The sequence below is a fragment of the Balaenoptera ricei genome, chromosome 1 (assembly GCF_028023285.1).
Source record: "Balaenoptera ricei isolate mBalRic1 chromosome 1, mBalRic1.hap2, whole genome shotgun sequence".
Lineage (NCBI taxonomy): Eukaryota > Metazoa > Chordata > Mammalia > Artiodactyla > Balaenopteridae > Balaenoptera > Balaenoptera ricei.
In genome coordinates, this window is record NC_082639.1 from 115,091,952 (window position 1) to 115,111,654 (window position 19,703).

General features: G+C 41.4%; 1 protein-coding gene across 1 annotated transcript; it reads right to left on the reverse strand.

The window, feature by feature from the left end:
- Window positions 1–750: 750 nt before the first annotated feature.
- On the reverse strand, window positions 751–18,622 carry FCRL1 (Fc receptor like 1). Its single transcript, XM_059922326.1, has 9 exons — window positions 18,592–18,622; window positions 14,445–14,465; window positions 11,898–12,167; window positions 4,402–4,689; window positions 3,980–4,258; window positions 3,519–3,635; window positions 2,422–2,449; window positions 1,117–1,199; window positions 751–890 (listed from the first exon to the last, which is right to left on the reverse strand). Exons 1-9 carry the CDS (start codon window positions 18,620–18,622, stop codon window positions 751–753), a joined length of 1,257 nt encoding a protein of 418 aa, XP_059778309.1.
- Between the last annotated feature and the right edge of the window lie 1,081 nt (window positions 18,623–19,703).

Consider the following 19,703-nt stretch of genomic DNA (forward strand, 5'->3'; position numbering starts at 1 on the left):
AAAGTATACGTGAGCCTCTAAAATTACCTTGTACAATGACACTTTACTGTTATAATCAAATGTTTTTATCCCTGTGGTGTGAGGAGATAAGGTAGGAGATAGACCATGAGATATCTTGTTTTTCCTAAGTGGCCATAATTTTAAAAATTTGAGAGCCTGTCCCCAGAAGAAAGAGAGAAAGAGCATGGAGGAAAGAACAGGGATTCTAACTCACCTTATCCCCAGTATGCATCCCAGGGGGTTCTTCTGTGGAGACAAACATATGTGAGATTCCATTTAAAGTCCTTCATTAAATTAGTGTTAATAAAGGCTTCTTTCTCTCCTGTCTATTTCCCATGGACTTACTTCCATTAATATTTTTCTGTCTCGCTTTTCTGCCTATCACAAATATGACTCCTTACTGTACAGAGGAAAACTAGCACCTGGGGGGAGTGAGGGTCCGCCAGCCCCTCCTGGCATTTGTACCTCTCAGCATTTCTGTGCCCACCAAGTACGGGATGGGACAACAGCCACAACTAAGCAGCTGTATTGGGGTGCTACAGGAAGCCCATAGCTGGTACCGTCTCCAATGCTGCCATTTGACTGGGGAGTGAGATACACAGGAGGCCAAGTTAGCATCAGCATTGGGCTCTACTCAAGACAGCTTCCAGACCAAAGGCCAATCTTCATATAAGGCACAGCAATGCTCATAGTCAGCTCCAAGAGCAGAAGCAGCAGCGCCAAAGAACAGAGCCATGTTGCCATACACGGTCACTGATTATCCTCCCGGTTCCAGGAAAGACGAAAGTCAGAGACAAGTTCACTCCCTCGTGTCTCACCTGCCGCTGGTTGCTGTTCCTGCTGCACACAGTACGCCAAAGAATAAACCTCATCCCCACTTACAACATTCACTGAAAGAGAAAAAAGGAGGCGTCATGACATGACACAGTCCCTTCTTCCTGCCATTTAACTCATGCCATACCTACCACCTATCACAGCCATGAAGATAGATGAGTCATTTATTTGTAGAGGTGGCTGGGACACAGCAGGGTCGGATTTGGTTAATAGACATCACCTTATTGCTTCTTCCCCAGCTTGCTCTGCCTACTTTGGCCCAGGTCATTTGGGAAGCCTCACCATTTTCATAGTCAGGGTGTAGTTGCTCTGGGCCTTGTGAGTTGAGGTAGGTGGATTCTTGGGGTACAGGGCTGGGAAGGCTCCTGCAAACACAGAAACACATGCTACCTATCTGGGATAGCATCCTAGATGTCCCAGACATAACTATCTGGGATTATGAGTAAAACACTGAAGGAGAGAAGCCTGTTACAAAGTGTCCTGAATAGAATGCTAATTTATGGGGAAATCAGCAATCAGCACAGCTGTCTGGTACAAGCCACAGCTCTATACTTACACTGAGCAAGGCATTGCAGAGTATCACTGGAGTATATATTCCGCAAGTGTAAGGTTCTTATTTGACAGCTTACTGTGGTATTGCCCACACCCAGAATAGTGCCATTCACATCATAAGTGTTTGGTAAATATTGAATGAAAAAATATTGATTCACCCCAGATGGAAACCGGTTGCTAGGCAGAACAAGCAGCTTGAGGAAGGGAAAGAAGAAAATACTCTTGCATGTGCATGTATCAATGAAAAAGTGCTATTCTGATTTGGAAAAAAATCTGTTTTTTTGTTGGCAAAAATAATAACACAGTATAAAATGTATCAACTAAACACTGATATCCCCCGATGGAAGTATTTAAAAAATCTTTTCCTCTTCTAATCAACAAGGACCTATCATACAGCACAGGGAACAATACTCAATATTTTGTAATAACCTATAAGGGAAAAGAATCTGAAAAAGAATATATAACTAAATCATTGTGTTGTACACCTGAAACTAACATGACATTGTAAATCAACTATACTTCAATAAAATAAAATCAAAAATAAATTTTACAAAATCTTTTCCTCTTCTAATCTTCTAAGGAACTTCATCAACAATTTTTCAGTATGTTTATTACTTATTCTCTGGCCTGCATTATGGAAACGTGTGTATATCTTAACTACTCTAGGATACTTAAAACTCTCAAGATCTCTCCATATTTTCATGCTTTCTAGCACTCAACAAAATGACTTACAGACTCTCAGATATTGGTTGATTGAATAAATGCATGAAACTGGTCAATATAATGGAACTGTCTTATTCTGCACATTTAGTGAAGGAGATAAATTAGGAAAAATGATGAAAGGATTTAAATTAATTAGTTAATATATAAAAGAAGAGGAATAGCAAATGAAGTTATCAGTGGAAGAACTCTGGAGTAGTAGTTTTGGATATGACAAAATATGGAAAAAAGCTCATGAGAGAGAACAATTCAAAAAATTGTTTGAAATAGATTTTTCTGCATTAACTGTGCACACAGAGAAAGCAGAGGTCTCACCTGAGTGGATCCCCGGCTGAACGACTTCCTGCAAGTCAAACAAATGAAAATACATGTCAATGAAGGAACTCTCTTTCTCAGTGCTTTCATACAGCGCTTGTGCAGGGAATGTGCCTTGTTTCAGGATGCCCATTGCAAGATGCCACTGTGTGCTCAGAGGACATCCTGGTAATTATTTGGGCAGATCCTTCATATTGCAGATGAAGAGATTTAGGTCCAGAATAGTTAAGCGAGCTTCCCAAAGACAGTTAATACCAGAATTGGACTTGAGCCCAAGGCTCTCTACCTGCACACCTATAACATTTTTTGGTTTTGGTTTTAGAACCATACGACCTAATCCTATCATGACAAAAGGCACTGCCATAGACACAGTATAGTTGGGGTGACGTCTCCAAAGATGCCCAAAAGCTTGGAATTTAAGTAAGAATCTCACATTGTCCTCTCTTGCCCCATCTCCAACTTGCTCAATGGAGAACAGGAGACCAAGATTAAACATACAAATAAATAGGTAATAATCAATTGTAATAATGTGTGAAGTTATTGGTACTCTGAGGAAGAATAATAGAAGAGAATTGTAAGCTGTGTGGCCAGGTGAAGCCTCTTGGAGGAAATGACATTTAAGCTGAAAAGTGAGAAACACTCAGCAAAAAGCATATGTGTGGATGTGTGGGTAAATATTTCAGGGAGAAGAAAAACCATGTGACAGTATTCTAAGGCAAATAAGAATTAGTGCAATGACTTTACCTGGGAGATTGTCAGTATAGCTGGAACTGCTAACTGTATTTCTCTTATAAGTGGCTGATTAGTTATTTTAAGTAGTTACATTTTTGTATAAAAATTAAACCACAAAAGTACAAGGTATCAGTTTAACCTCAATTGATAATACATGGGGATGAAGGTCTTTACTAAAAACTTTCACTACTTTAATAGGTGCCATCCCATGTGCTGGGGCAGTGGGGTTGGCTATGAGCAGATCTATAGGCAAGGTGGCTAATGGGATATATTCATCCTTATTAGTATATATGTCACAAATCTTGCCCTATTTCAGTGAGAACAAAGGTCACAGTAACAAAATACCAATCTCTATAAATACAAACCTATTTTTCTCTTGAGCCAGCAGCAAAATAATAGGGCCATAGTGGTGGGACCAGAGATGCCAAGCAGCACCTCCATGACTCTTGAAGTAAGAACTTCTTTTCTGTCCTCCGTAGGCACTGAAGGGAGAGACCTGTACATGAACTGCCAAGGAGAAGGGCTTGGGTTTGGAGAGCAGATATCTTGAGTGTGGGTTGAGGCAAGGTCTGCTCTTCCTGGGGGAGGTGGGGAGGTAGGACTTATTTATGCACCTAGGGACTTGCAGCTTATCACATTGATGAGAGAAGAGAGGCACCAGCTTTGATGTCCCCCATGCCCCCTCAGATACATCTCCCAGGACAGGACTACCCATAGAAGCCTCATCTTTGGTAGCACACCACCAGAAACTTTGTGGGGTCAGCAAAACTCCCAGAATGCTGAGAAACAGACATTGACCGAAGTAGTTCCACAGCGTGAGCTATACCTATGATATTGAGTGGTACCACCTCACTGCGCTGGGCCACCAGGCCATTGTTGGCCTCACAGTAGTAGTTTCCAGAATGTTCTGCAGTCAGAGAGAGGTTGAAAGACACTCCTCCTCCAGAGGGAGCTGAGCTGCTCCCCAGGGCGACATCCTCATGATAAAACTGGTACAGGATCGGGGCAGAGCCTCTCCAGACCTCGCAGTGAAGCTCCATCACGTCCCCCACCACAGCCTGGGCCCCGGGAGCCCTGAGGGTGAGGACAGGGTGAGACACTGGAACTGAGAGAGATAGTAGACTGTCAGAGGGGGTCTCTGATGATGACAGACTCACAATCCCTGCCCACAGAGGCGCAGCGCCAGTTCACTTCCTCAGGGTGCCCCAGGGGAACATGCTGGCTGAGCAGAAAGGCAGTGGAACTTACTTCTGACAGTGATGTTCACCAGCTCACTGAGCCTGGGGCCATAGCCATTGTCAGCCGCACAGTAATATTGCTCAGAGTCACTCTCCATCACCACAGGGATCTCAAATGTCGCCGTCAGTGAACGCTGGGTCTTCGTTTCCAGGTTTAAACCCAGGACCCCTTTGTACCAGAAGAAGGTGATATCTCCTGTGCCCCCAGTGACCAAGCAGACAAGAACCAGCTTTTCCCCCTCCATCAGGTATCCACCGGGAGGTTGTATCTCCAAGTTCACATTACTGATGGGGACTCCTACATGAACACAAGATGACACAGGAAGGCCCTGAGTAGGGAGGGTTTCAGGGACAGGGTAGGTGCGACAGTCCTGAGAGCAAAGTCCTCCGGTGAAGTCAACAGCTTATATTATTTAAAGGTGGGGCAGGGAGCTAGTGGGCAGAGGGGGTCCTGCTGATTTGGAATTGGCATTGGTTGGGTTGATGGTGGTAGGGTAAGAAAGACACCATAATATTCCCATGGAGGTTACAGTGTCTTCTCCCTGCCTAAGACAGTGTGATTCCCAGAACCATGATCTCTCAAACTCCCATTTTTCAAGGCACAATAGTGTAATGGCTACAAGTCTAGGTTACAAATCAAACTGCCTGGGTTTGAATGTTGGTTCCAACTCTTCTTGTGCATGCTTGGTCAAATTACTTAACTTCTCTGAGACTCAATTTCCCATCTGGAAAATGGAGAAGATAATGACAGTTATCTCCTACAGTTGTGATGCTTCAATTGAACAACATGTGGGTCAGATTGGTTCAAGATGACGGAGTAGAAGGACATACACACTCACTCTCTCTTGCAAGAGCACTGGGATCACAACTTACTGCTGAACAATCATTGACAGGAACACACTGGAACTCACTAAAAGAAATACCCCACATCCAAAGACAAAGGAGAAGCCACAGTGAGATGGTAGGAGGGGCATAATCACAATGAAATCAAATCCCATAACTACTGGGTGGGTGACTCACAAACTGGAGAACAATTATACCACAGAAGTCCACCCACTGGAGTGAAGGTTCTGAGCTCCACATCAGGCTTCCCAACCTGGGGTTCTGGCAACAGGAGGAGGAATTCCCAGAGAATCAGACTTTCAAGACTAGTGGGATTTGATTGCAGGACTTTGACAGGACTGGGGGAAAAAGAGACTCCACTCTTGGAGGGCACACACAAAGTAGTGTGCTCATCAGGACCCAGGGGAAGGAGCAGTGACCCCATAGGAGACTGAACCAGACCTATATGCTAGTGTTGGAGGGTATCTTGCAGAGGCAGGGGGTGGCTGTGGCTCACTGCGGGGACAAGGACACTGGCAGCAGAAGGTCTGGGAAGTATTCCTTGGCCTGAGCTCTCCCAGAGTCCACCATTAGCCTCACCAAATACCCTGTAGCCTCCAGTGCTGGGTCGCCTCAGGCCAGACAACCAACGGGGAGGGAACTCAGCCCCATCCATCAGCAGACAAGTGGATTAAACTTTTACTGAGCTCTGCCCACCAGAGCAACAGTCAGCTCTACCGACCACCAGTCCCTCCCATCAGGGAGCTTGCACAAGCCTCTTAGATAGCCTCATCCAGTAGACAGCAGAAGCAAGAAGAACTACAATCCTACAGCCTGTGGAACAAAAACCACATTCACAGAAAGATAGACAAAATGAAAAGGCAGAGGGCTATGTACCAGATGAAGGAACAAGATAAAACCCCAGAAAAACAACTAAATGAAGTGGAGATAGGCAAACGTCCAGAAAAAGAATTCAGAATAATGATAGTGAAGATGATCCAAGACCTCGGAAAAAGAATGGAGGCAAAGATCGAGAAGATGCAAGAAATGTTTAACAAAGACCTAGAAGAATTAAAAAACAAACACCTAGAAGAATTAAAGAACAAACAAACAGAGATGAATAATAAAATAACTGAAATGAAAAACACACTAGAAGGAATCAATAGCAGAATAACTGAGGCAGAAGAACGGATAAGTGACCTGGAAGACACAATGGTGGAATTCACTGCTGTGGAACAGAATAAAGAAAAAGAATGAAAAGAAGTGAAGACAGCCTAAGAGACCTCTCAACAACATTTAATGCACCAAAATTCACATTATAGGTGTCCCAGAAGAAGAAGAAGAGAGAGAAAATATTTGAAGAGATTATAGGCGAAAACTTCCCTAACATGGGAAAGGAAATAGCCACCTATGTCCAAGAAGTGCAGAGAGTCCCAGGCAGGATAAACCCAAGGAGAAACACGCTGAGACACACAGTAATCACACTGACAAAAATTAAAGACAAAGAAAAATTATTAAAAGCAACAAGGGAAAAATGACAAATAACATATAAGGGAATTCCCATAAGGTTAACTGCTGATTTCGTAGCAGAAACTCTACAAGCCAGAAGGGAGTGGCATGATATATTTAAAGTGATGAAAGGGAAGAACCTACAACCAAGATTACTCTACCCAGGAAGGATCTCATTCAGATTCGACGGAGAAATCAAAAGCTTTACAGACAAGAAAGACCTAAGAGAATTCAGCACCACCAAACCAGCTCTACAACAAATGCTAAAGGAACTTCTCTAAGTGGGAAACACAAGAGAATAAAAGGATCTACAAAAACAAACCCAAAACAATTAAGAAAATGGTAATAGGAATATACATATTGATAATTACCTTAAATGTGAATGGATTAAAAGCTCCAAACAAAAGACACAGGCTCGCTGAATGGATACAAAAACAAGACCCATATATATGCTGTCTACAAGAGACCCACTTCAGATCTAGGCACACATACAGACTGAAAGTGAGGGGATGGAAAAAGATATTCCATGCAAATGGAAATCAAAAGAAAGCTGGAGTAACAATACTCATATCAGATAAAATAGACTTTAAAATAAAGAATGTTACAAGACACAAGGAATGACACTACATAATGATCAAAGGATCAATACAAGAAGAAGATATAACAATTATAAATATATATGCACCCAACATAGGAACACCTCAATACATAAGGCAACTGCTAGCATCTATAAAAGAGGAAATCGACAGTAACACAATAATAGTGGGGGACTTTAATACCTCACTTACACCAATGGACAGATCATCCAGAGAGAAAATTAATGAGGAAACACGAGCTTTAAATGACACAATAGACCAGATAGATTTAATTGATATTTATAGGACATTCCATCCCAAAACAGCAGATTACATCTTCTTCTCAAGTGCACCTGGAACATTCTCCAGGATAGTTCACATCTTGGGTTACAAGTCAAGCCTCAGTAAATTTAAGAAAATTGAAATCACATCAAGCATCTTTTCCAACCACAATGCTATGAGATTAGAAATAAATTGCAGGGAAAGAAAACGTAAAAAAACACAAACACATGGAGGCTAAGCAATACGTTACTAAATAACCAAGAGATCACTGAAGAAATCAAAGAGGAAATGAAAAAATACCTAGAGACAAATGATAACAAAAACAAGATGATCCAAAACCTAGGGGATACAGCAAAAGCAGTTCTAAGAGTGAAGTGCATAGCAGTACAATCGTACCTCAAGAAACAAGAAAAATCTCAAACAATCTAAACTTACACCTAAAGGAACTAGAGAAAGAAGAAGAAACAAAACCCAAAGTTAGTAGAAGGAAAGAAATCATAAAGATTTAAAGATCAGAGCAGAAATAAATAAAATAGAAACAAAGATCAATAAAACTAAAAGCTGTCAGTCGATTTATCTCTTGTAAAAATAAAATACAGTGTGTGTGTGTGAAAAAATAAAAAATAAAACTAAAAAAAATAAAATAAAACTAAAAGCTGGTTCTTTGAGAAGATAAACAAAATTGATAAACATTTAGCCAATAAGAATAAGATTAGAAATGAAATAATTTCTAATAATTAATAAGATTAGAAATGAAAAAGAAGTTACAATGGACACCACAGAAATACAAAGGATCATAAGAGACTACTACAGGCAACTCTATGCCAATAAAATGGACAACTTGGAAGAAATGGACAAATTCTTAGAAAAGTGTAACCTTCCAAGACTGAACCAGGAAGAAATAGAAAATATGAACAGACCAATCACAAGTAATGAAATTGAAACTGTGATTAAAAATCTTCCAACAAACAAAAGTCCAGGACCAGATGGTTTCACAGGTGAATTTTATCAAACATTTAGAGAAGAGCTAATACTCACCCTTCTCAAACTCTTACAAAAAAATTGCAGAGGAAGGAACACTCCCAAATTCATTCTACAAGGCCACCATCACCCTGACACCAAAACCAAAGACACTACAAAAAAAGAAAATTACAGACCAATATCACTGATGAGTATAGGTGCAAAAGTTCTCAACAAAATACTAGCAAACAGAATCCAACAACACATTAAAAGCATCATACACCATGATCAAGTGGAATTCATCCCAGGGATGCAAGGATTCTTCAATATATGCAGATCACTCAATGTGATACACCATATTAACAAATTGAAGGGGGAAAACCATATGATCATCTCAATAGATGAAGAAAAAGCTTTTGACAAAATTCAACACCTATATATGATAAAAACTCTCCAGAAAGTGGGCATACAGGGGACCTACCTCAACATAATAAAAGCCATATACAGCAAACCCACAGCAAACATCATTCTCAATGGTGAAAAACTGAAAGCATTTCCTCTAAGATCAGGAACAAGACAAGGATGTCCACTCTCACCACTATTATTCCACATAGTTTTTGAAGTCCTAGCCACGGCAATCAGAGAAGCAAAAGAAATAAAAGGAATACAAATTGGAAAAGAAGATGTAAAACTGTCACTGTTTGCAGATGACATGATACTATACATAGAGACTCCTAAAGATGTCACCAGAAAACTACTAGAGTTAATGAATGAATTTGGTAAAGTTGCAGGATACAAAATTAATGCACAGAAATCCCTTGCTCTCTATACACTAACAATGAAAGTTCAGAAAGAAAAATTAAGGAAACAACTCCATTTACCATTGCAACAAAAAGAATAAAATACCTAGGAATAAACCTACCTAAGGAGGTAAAAAACCTGTACTCAGAAAACTGTAAGACATTGATGAAAGAAATCAAAGATGACACAAACAGATGGAGAGATATACCATGTTCTTGTATTGGAAGAATCAATATTGTGAAAATGACTATACTACCCAAAGCAATCTACAGATTCAATGCAATCCCTATCAAATTACCAATGGCATTTTTTACAGAACTAGAACAAAATATCTTAAAATTTGTATGGAGACACAAAAGATCCCAAATAGCCAAAGCAATCTTGAGGGAAAAAAACGGAGATGGAGGAATCAGACTCCCTGACTTCAGACTATACTACAAAGCTACAGTAATCAAGACAATATGGTACTGGCACAAAAACCCAAATATAGATCAATGGAAGAGGACAGAAAGCCCAGAGATAAACCCATACACCTACGGTCAACTAATCTATGACAAAGGAGGCAAGGATATACAATGGAGAAAAGACAGTCTCTTCAATAAGTGGTGCTGGGAAAACTGGACAGCTACATGTAAAAGAATGAAATTAGAACACTTCCTAACACCATACACAAAGATAAACTCAAAATGGATTAAAGACCTAAATGTAAGACCAGACACTAAAACTCTTAGAGGAAAACATAGGAAAAACACTCCTTGACATAAATCACAGCAAGATCTTTTTTGACCCACCTCCTAGAGTAATGGAAATAAAAACTAAAATAAACAAATGGGACCTAATGAAACTTCAAAGCTTTTGCACAGCAAAGGAACCTGTAAACAAGACAAAAAGACAACCTTCAGAATGTGAGAAAATATTTGCAAACGAATCAATGGACAAAGGATTAATCTCCAAAATATATAAACAGCTCATGCACCTCAATATTAGGAAAAACAAACAACCTAATCAAAAAATGCCAGAAGACCTAAATAGACATTTCTCCAAAGAAGGCATGTCCAAGAGGGAAAATCTGCTCAACATTACTAATTATTAGAGAAATGCAAATCAAAACTACAATGAGGTATCACCTCACACTGGTTAGAATGGGCATCTTCAGAAAATCTACAAACAACAAATGCTGGAGAGGGTGTGGAGAAAAGGGAACCCTCTTGCACTGTTGGTGGGAATGTAAATTGATAACAGACACTATGGAGAACAGTATGGAGGTTCCTGAAAAAACTAAAAATAGAATTACCATATGACCCAGCAATCCCACTACTGGGCATATACCCAGAGAAAACCATAATTCAAAAAGACACATGCACCCCTATATTCATTGAAGCACTATTTACAATAGCCAGGTCATGGAAACAACCTAAATGCCCATTGACAGACTAGTGGATAAAGAAGATGTGGTACATGTATACAGTGGAATATTAGCCATAAAAAGGACCGAAATTGGTTCATTTGTAGAGACATGGATGGACCTAGAGACTATCATACAGAGTGAAATAAGTCAGAAAGAGAAAAACAAATATCGTATATTAACGCATATATGTGGAACCTAGAAAAATGGTAGAGATGAACCAGTTTGCAAGGCAGAAATTGAGACACAGATGTAGAGAATAAACGTATGGACACCAAGGGGGGAAAGTGTGTGGGGGGGAGGGGGGTTGGTGAGATGAATTGGGAGATTGGGATTGACCTGTATACACTAATATGTATAAAATAGATAACTAATAAGAACCTGCTGTATAAAAAATGAAATAAAATAAAATAAAATAAAATAAAATAAAGTAAAAACAACATGTGTGAATCACTAGAACAGGGCCTATGGCATATGAACTGTCCAGAGGCTTTTTGTCATGGTCCAGGTTCACGGAGTTGAGTTTTGAGGAAGTCTGGGAAAGCCCAGCTTTCGGAAGGTATTAGCAATTGCTTTACGGTATCATGGCTACATCTTTGTCTGAGAGTGCGAGAGGATGTCAGAAACGTCAACCATGTTATATGGAATAACATGGTTCAGAATCACAAAACACCCTCATTCCTTTTTATCTTTCAAAATCAGACCTCAGCTTCTCTTCCATAAGCCCTTCCCCCATAGCCTTTTCCTCAAAGCCTCCTCTTACCACCTCAGTCAGATTTCTCCCTTCTTTGTAGTTTCTATTAATAGTCGACCTTTACGACACCACCACACATTTCACCCTAGTTGTTTAGGATGCCAGTTAAGCATCAGCTTCTCATAGTCAGGGACAATATATTATGCAGCTATTTCCTCCACACCCTCCAGCACAGTGATGACACACAGTAAAGGCTTCCTAAAACTTCTTTTGTTTGCTTGAATGCGAATAGCAAGGATAAGGGAAGACCCCTTAAGAACTCTGATAATAAAAAGCTCAGGTACATGTGTCAAAGAGCAACCATGCATGCAGGAGCAGAACACAACAGTCAGGGAAGACCAGCCTCGTACCTCTGCCCTTCTCAGCCCAGCCCAGCAGAGGCCCCCACCGGAACTCACCGTGTACTTGGATCTGGACTCTGCGGCTCCATTTGACTCTTAGTGGTGTTGTCTTTGCTTGACACCAGTAGGACCCTGAGTCTTCCCTCCACACAGCAGGAATCCAGAGCTCTGGGATGCTGTCCCAGTCCAGCCCTAGGGGCCTGCCATCTTTGTAGAAGCGGAACTGGAGCTGAACATCTAACTTCCGTGGAGGGGGCTCGGTCTTACAGGCCAGGGTCATTGAATTCCCCTCTATGGGCTGAGAGGGGCTGACTATCAGGAACAGCTCTAGAGGGAAGAGTTAAACACATATTCTAGGGCAATGGGGTTCAGAGATCCTGATGGGTGGCACTTTGTGTTCTCAGCACTTGCTGTCAGCAAGACTCAAAGGTCCAGCTCATTGGACATGCAGACCACTTCTCACATTACCGCCCTGCCCCGACATGGCGCATGGGCTTTCAGCTGCTCACCCCCAGCACCTCCTGCCCCTGTGCAGCATCACTTCCTTCTACAAGGCAACCCTTACCTTTGACTTGGTTATTACTCTTTGAAGTTTCTATCCATGAACTGAAAACACTTTTGGAGACAATGCAGGGATACTGATGACTGTCACTAGAGTTGGCATTGGAGATGGTGAAGCTTGAAGTTTTAGGAAAATATATTTCATTCATCCTTGTTATAAGCCATATTGGTCATTTTCTTCTGTTCCCATTCCCCTGATGTCTCAGACCCACGCTATCTCTTTCAGAGATAGAATATGAGACATGGAGAATCAGTCTGGGGAATACTCAGAGGAACTCTATTTCTTCTGTACTGTTTCTCTCCTGCCCCTTTTATTGCTATTCCTAATGGAAGGAAGAGGCACGCATTTGCCTAGAAATACCCTGCATCCATACATCCACATGGCCCAGATCCCTTGATCTGGGACCTCTATACAAACCCCTATAGAAAGCATGTATCCCTTTTTGGCCATAGGGGTTCTTTTCCAGATGAATTACAGACGAGTAAAGTTGTGTTCTGCTTTCATCTCATCTCCTTATCTATCCCAGTTGCAGCAGCCCATGAAACATCGAAAGCCCTGATTGCGTTTGCTCTCAGGGCATTTGTTTATCCAACCTTCAGAGCCTTTGTTCTTTGGGAAGTTTTAAGAGTATTCCTAAGAAAAGCCTCTTTGTCTCCTCATCAGATGAAAATGCGAAGTGTTCTAGATCACTGAGGGGTGATTCCTAGTCCAGTATCTATAATCTCCAAGCCTTTCGACTGGAATGCTTTACCCTAGGACTTTTAAAAATTCAGTTTAACTGTGGTACCAAAATGTTTGCCCTGTGCTGAGGCCTGGAATACCCTGTGCATTAATCACTTTCTCTCCTTGGAAAACTGTAGTCGCCAGAGGACTGAGGAGCAGCACAGCTTTGGGAGCATAGCAGAAAAAGCAATAAAAAAGGCATCTAGGCACCTGAAACCCACTCTTTTGAATGGGTCTGGGGTGGGGATGGAATAGGACACTGGACAGGGCAGTTTGCACGGGTCCAGAGCTCAGTCTTGCAGCTTGGAGCTTGTTTCAGAAAATTCTCAGGCACAGAGACTACCTGGCAAATTCCTGGTGGCAGAAACGTTGTTTCTTCATCCTGGATGTGGCTTTGGATTTTTGCTTAGGCTACGACTGGTCAGGCACATTTACAGAGTAAAAGCGGAGCCAAGCACAAGGCATCATGGAATTAACATAAGGCATGAGTTAGACTTGGACAAATATCAGGTGAGGAAACCAGAAGCCTGAGTTGGTTCTGAGTATCTCTTGTCATAGGAATTCCAAACCCTGTGTTCCTAGTTGCACATGCAGCCTGTGTTGAAGTAGCAGGATAATCTCTTTTAACCCTGTGCTTATTATTTTAAGCACAAGACAGCAGTCCTCATATATATTAGATTTAAACATACTTTAGTGGAAGATTTCTTCTGGGGGAAAATTTCCTCCTCTCCTCATCCGGTACAAGTAAGACTGAATCAGGAGCAAACTAATGAAGTAAGTTTGCCTAAAGCAGAATCTGAGAGAGAAAATGCACCGGGGTAACAATTGTGACTGCAGAGAAGGGCCGAAAACAGGAAGAAGGCAGCAGTCTACAGTTTGTACATGGCCCACGCATTGACTGTAATGTTGTTCTCCGTGGAGGCGTGACTTTGGCATTTTTTTCCAACACTTCTGGTGGAGTACCCAGCTGGGAGTACACAGGGGCTTTGGAGCCCTTCTGCCAGAGGGCAGAGATTCTTCTATAACATCAACCTTCAGCACCCCCTGACTTCCTTGTGCAAACAGCATTACCCTCCCTAAGCTGGGACGTCCCAGAAAAAAATGATTGTGGTCTTGAGAAGGTCAGAGCAAGACCTGCTCCATCAGCTGAGCATGTACATGTCACATGCAGAGACTGGTGTGAACACAAGCAACCTGGGCCCAAGGGGGCCGCTGTCATCTGTATACCGGATATCAAACAGCCATCCACAGGCCTCCTGCACTGGCTCAAGTGACAAGATACCCACAGACCGTGAAGAAGAAAAGGAAGTGCAACTCACCAGTTGGTTCACAGAGTGGAGCTGGGAGAGAATTTAGCAGAGATCAGTACAGGGCAGCAAATCCCAAACATACCCAAAGTTTAACTCCCACAAGCGCTTTCCCAACAACACACCCTCCTTCTTTTGTGCCCTTCCTCTTTTTCTCTCTTTCCCTCTCTTTTTCTCTTTTCCCCTTCCTATCTTCTTATTTTCTCCCCCTTCCCTACCTTGCTTCCTTCCTCCTTTCTCTCTGTTCCTTTCCCCACATTCCACATCAATCACCTGCCTACAAAATGACACAGAGTTCTGTTTTATGATTGTAATTTCCAGTAACCTCTCTCACCTGTGGTTATGAGATGGTGCCTTTGTTGTATAACTACTTAGCCGCTCCCTTCCTCAAGCCCATCATCCTCATTCCCTCTCTCAAGAGTCTGATGATCCAGCTCTAGACTTGCTGACTCATGGTAACAGAGGTCAGGCAAGGAGAGTGGACAGGCTTATGCTCAAAACATGATGCCCCTTTATTTAACAACTTCAGGGCAGAGGAGGCTTAGGTCCAGAGAAGGACTTCAGATTTCTCCAAAGATTCTCTCTTATCCCAAGGATTTGACCATAATATTATGGCATAATGGTCAAGAACAGAAAATTCTGGGGAAAACGCAGCCTTTGTAGCCAGATGACATAGACCTGAATCCTGGCTCTTCCTCTTACAAGCTGTGTGACTCTGGGAAAAATGCTTTACCTCTCTGTGCTTTAGTTTTCTGTAAAATGGAGATAATAATAGACCTACCTCACATAGTTTTGTGAAGATTAAATGAGTTGATATCCACAAAATGCTTAGAAGAATGCCTGAAATTTATCTAGCATTTAATAAATATTATCTCACTATTATTATCTATTTTAGTTCAGTTTGGTCTGAGATGCCTACTGTTTATATTAAATGTTTATTTGAATAATCAGTTCCTCAGGAAGGAGAAGGGAATCAATGAGGGCTAGCATGAAAATCACATTTTATTTATTCATCCATACCACAAATAATTTTGAGTGCCTATTATATGCCAGGCATTGTACATCACACTTAGGTTGCAGGAATGAACACGAATGACAATCTTTTCTGTCAAGGAATTTACATTATAGTGGGAGAGAGCCAATCAAAAAAATATATATGTAACATGATTTTAGAGAATGGTCAGTGCTATAAGAAAAATACAGTAGAAAAATAAGTTACAGAGTATCTTGGGATGGTCTTGACTATTTAGATAGACGTCAATTGAGTCGAAACATGAATGAAGTTAGAGAGCAGGCCTTCTGAATATTTGGGAAAGAGCATTCCTGGCAGAGAAACAGCAAATGCGAAGACCTTGAGAAGGAATGAGCTTGTCCAAGGAAGAATGAGAAGGCAGGTGCACTGGGAACTGACTAGGTGAGGGGAACAGTGGTTGATACTGGTGTGTGAGAAGTAAGCAGGGGCCAGTCACAGAAGGCTTTGTGGGCTTGGTAATAGCTTTGGATTTTGTTCATGATGTAATGGAGAGCGATGGACAGTTCTGACTTAATTTGCATTTGTAGAATCATTCTTCCACTGTAGAAAGAACAGACTACAGACATGCAAGAGTAGCAGGGGGAACATTAGTGGGAGGTTAGTCTGGAAGAGTGAGGATGGTGGCTCAGGCTAGGCAGTATTGGTGCTGTGAAGGGGACAGATCTCAGTATAAATTCGGAAGTAGAATCAATGGGAATTACTTATGGATTGGATATAAAATGTCAAAGACAGAGAGGAATTAAGTATAACTCCTAGATTTTTGGCCATAGCAACCAGAAGAATGGTGGTGACATTTACAAAATGGAGAAGTGGTGGGGAGAAATAGGTTAAGTCCTAGGTGATGGTGACTCATGTGGAAGATCAAAGGATCTGTTAGGACATGTTGAGTTTAAAATGCATATTAGACAGTTGAATGGCAGTTGAATATATGAAAGGTGTTCAAAGGTGGGATCGAAGTTGGATAAATAAGCTTGATTTTAAGCTGTTTAAGCTTAAAATGACTAAAGTGTAAAACTTAGGGAATGAATATGGATGGAGAAGAGAAGTCTACATACCAATCTTGAGAAACTCAAACATTTCAAAGTCAGCAAAGAAGCAGGTATTAAGTTAGAAAGAACACCAGCAGAATAGGGTATTTAGAAGCCAAGTGGAAAAGTATTTCCAGGAGAGGGAATGATCAACTTATGTCAAATACCCCTGAGATGCTGAATAAAATGAGAAATAAAAATTGAATCCTGGGTGAGGCAACATAGAGGTGGTTGATGACATTAACAAGAGCAGTTTCAGTGGAGTGGTGAGGACAAAGATTGATTGAAGTGGATTCAATAAAGGATAAGGAAGAACTATAAGGACCTAAAACAGTTTTGCAGTTTCCAGGGGTTAGGAATGAGGGAGGAGTTGACTCTAAAGGGATTGAGGGCATGAAGGAATTTTTGAAGTGATGGAAATCTTCTGTATTTTGATCGTGGTGGTAGTCATATGACGCTAAATCTTTGTCAAAAATCATAGACATTGCATCAAAAAAGTGTATCTTACTGTAATGTAAATTAAAAATGAATTTTAAAAAGAAAGGATGGGAGGAGATCAAGTAAAGATAATGACTCACTGAAAACTATAAAAGGATGTGCAGAATGGTGAAGCAAATGGAGGTCACATTTCTATTATTTTAAGATAGAAGACATTATGGCATATTTGTATACTTATAGGAATAATCCAGGATGGAGAAATATTTTGATGATGGAGCAAGGGAGTCTGGGACCCAATGCACAAGTGGAGAGTCCTGTCTTCAATTTGGATGAGGGAAAATATATCCATAATAGGGAGAGAAAAGGCAGAGTATGTAAATGCAGAGGTGGGCAGGTTGATAGATACAGCCGTATAAAGATGAGGAAATTGTCTTTCGATTGCTTTTATTTTTCTCAGGTTATAAACTAAGAGTAAGAAGAGAAAAGTTTGAGGAGAAAGGAGTGGGTATGAAGAAGTGGTCATCAAGAATGGAAGAGCACTGGGGCTTCCCTGGTGGCGCAGTGGTTGAGAATCTGCCTGCCAATGCAGGGCACACGGGTTCGAGCCCTGGTCTGGGAAGATCCCACATGCCGCGGAGCAACTGGGCCCGTGAGCCACAACTACTGAGCCTCTGCATCTGGAGCCTGTGCTCCGCAACAAGAGAGGCCGTGATAGTGAGAGGCCCGTGCACCGCGATGAAGAGTGGCCCCAGCTCGCCACAACTAGAGAAAGCCCTCGCACAGAAGCGAAGACCCAACACAGCCAAAAATAAATAAATTAATTAATTAAAAAAAAAATAGAATGGAAGAGCATTGACTCTGAAAGAATAGGAGGATTGCATGGCACCTGAGATTGGTGGTCCTACATTTAAAGGAAGATAAGTCAGCAGGATTGTACCTTTTGTTTAGAGTCACATTCAGCTGCTTAGGCACAGGTGTGAAGCATGCAGAAAAGTGTGTTAGTCAGGAAAGTGCTATGGGGAAGAGGGATGAAGGTACATCCAAGGGAGTATTGTGATAAACTACAGAATCTAAGTATTGTGAGAAGTGAGGACATGGAGTGCAGTAATTTGACAGTGGAAAAGTAAGCCTGGGGAGGGGAAGGCATGTTGAATATGGAGCATTAGAGAAAGTGAGCTGGAAATACAATGTAGTCAGGTAGGGAGGTGGGTGCTGAAGTCAAAGATTTTGGAAGTGGGACAGTTGTTGGTAATGATAAGTTCTAGGGTTTGATGGTAGAAATGGGGAAGTCAAGGAAGGATATAGGAAAATCATGTTAATGATAAGAAGGGCAAGGAACTGAGAGGCCAATTTGTTGTTTGAATTATCTTTGTGGCTATCGAAACCACCAAGAACCAAGTCAGAATCAAAAGTGGAAAGAAAGACAGAAAGTGAACACTCCCTATGAGATAAAAACTAAAACGACAGTTTTCTTCCAAAATCTGGCTTTCCAGTATCTATGACTTTCTGCCCAACTCTAAACCCTCAGTGGGAAGTAAAGATCTGAGCATGCCTGACCATTGCCCAGCAGAAACTTAGTCCTGAGAAGTCCCAATGCTCTTCAGGAAGCCGGGCGCCAGGGAATGGAATCCCATACCCTTTTCTGGGTCGTCCTACTCACCACAGATCAACAGCAAGAGCCTCAGCAGCATGAGGACCAGGTCGGGGTACTGGAACTGGAGGTGCTCTCTCATCGAAAAAAGAATTCACCTTAGAATCAGGAGGCAGTGGCTTGTCAGAGGTTTGAGGAAGTCGGGATCAGAAGTCACACAATCGAAAGCACACATTTACAGAAATAGAAAAAGGAACAAGAGCCTTCTGATGGCCAATCTCTATTTCCTCAGCTCTGGAGGCCAAGAAAATTAAAAATAATCCTGTTTATAGTTTGGTTCTATTTCCAAAATGTGAAGAGAATGCATATTAATACATCAGCTCCTTCTTCAAGAACACAGGTAGCTCAAAGGAAGTTTCCCAAAGGCAGTTTCTGACTTTGATGAGCATCTCATCAGGCAGTGGTCCTGCTGAAATTCAAATGGCATGTCTGTCATCTTTGATAAAGATGTCTCCTCGACCATATCTAATCAGCACATCCTTTTGTCTCACAGCAGCCTCTATCGTAGTCACGCTATGCACAAGTGCCAGTAAGGCGGGGACCGATGTGCTGTCACCCAGGTTATGTGTAATGTCTGACAGTTGTTGCACAGGATGATTTTTAGGGTCAAGCTATCCATAAAATACTAGCTGGCATATTTAAACTTTCACAGTGTACCAATAAGTGAGCATGAAACAGCTGAAAAATAAAATCATGGGAAATTACAACCTGGGCAACATTTATAAGTGAAATACAGGAAACAGGCATATGCAAATTATCTTCTGGGCATTTGGGGTCAGTTCGCCATTATCACTAACCCTGGCACTTGTAATATTGTTCCCGCCCTCACCCAAAATCAGGATATTTATAATCTCTTCCATTTCTTCCTTTAGTACCTTGTGGCTACCAGTTCTCCACACTTGAAGCCTGTATTTAATTCAGATTGTGGATTAGAGGGGAATAAGACATCTTAATTTTCAACATTTCTTGAATCTTTGAGTATCTAGGCATAAGAATGTGTAGAAACTGAGATATTAGGGACCTGGGAAGATGCTATTCAGTAATGACTTCCAAGTCCAGGTATCGAGTCCAAAGAGGAAGACTGAGAAAAGAAACAAACGGTCTTGTAATAACCTAAATGG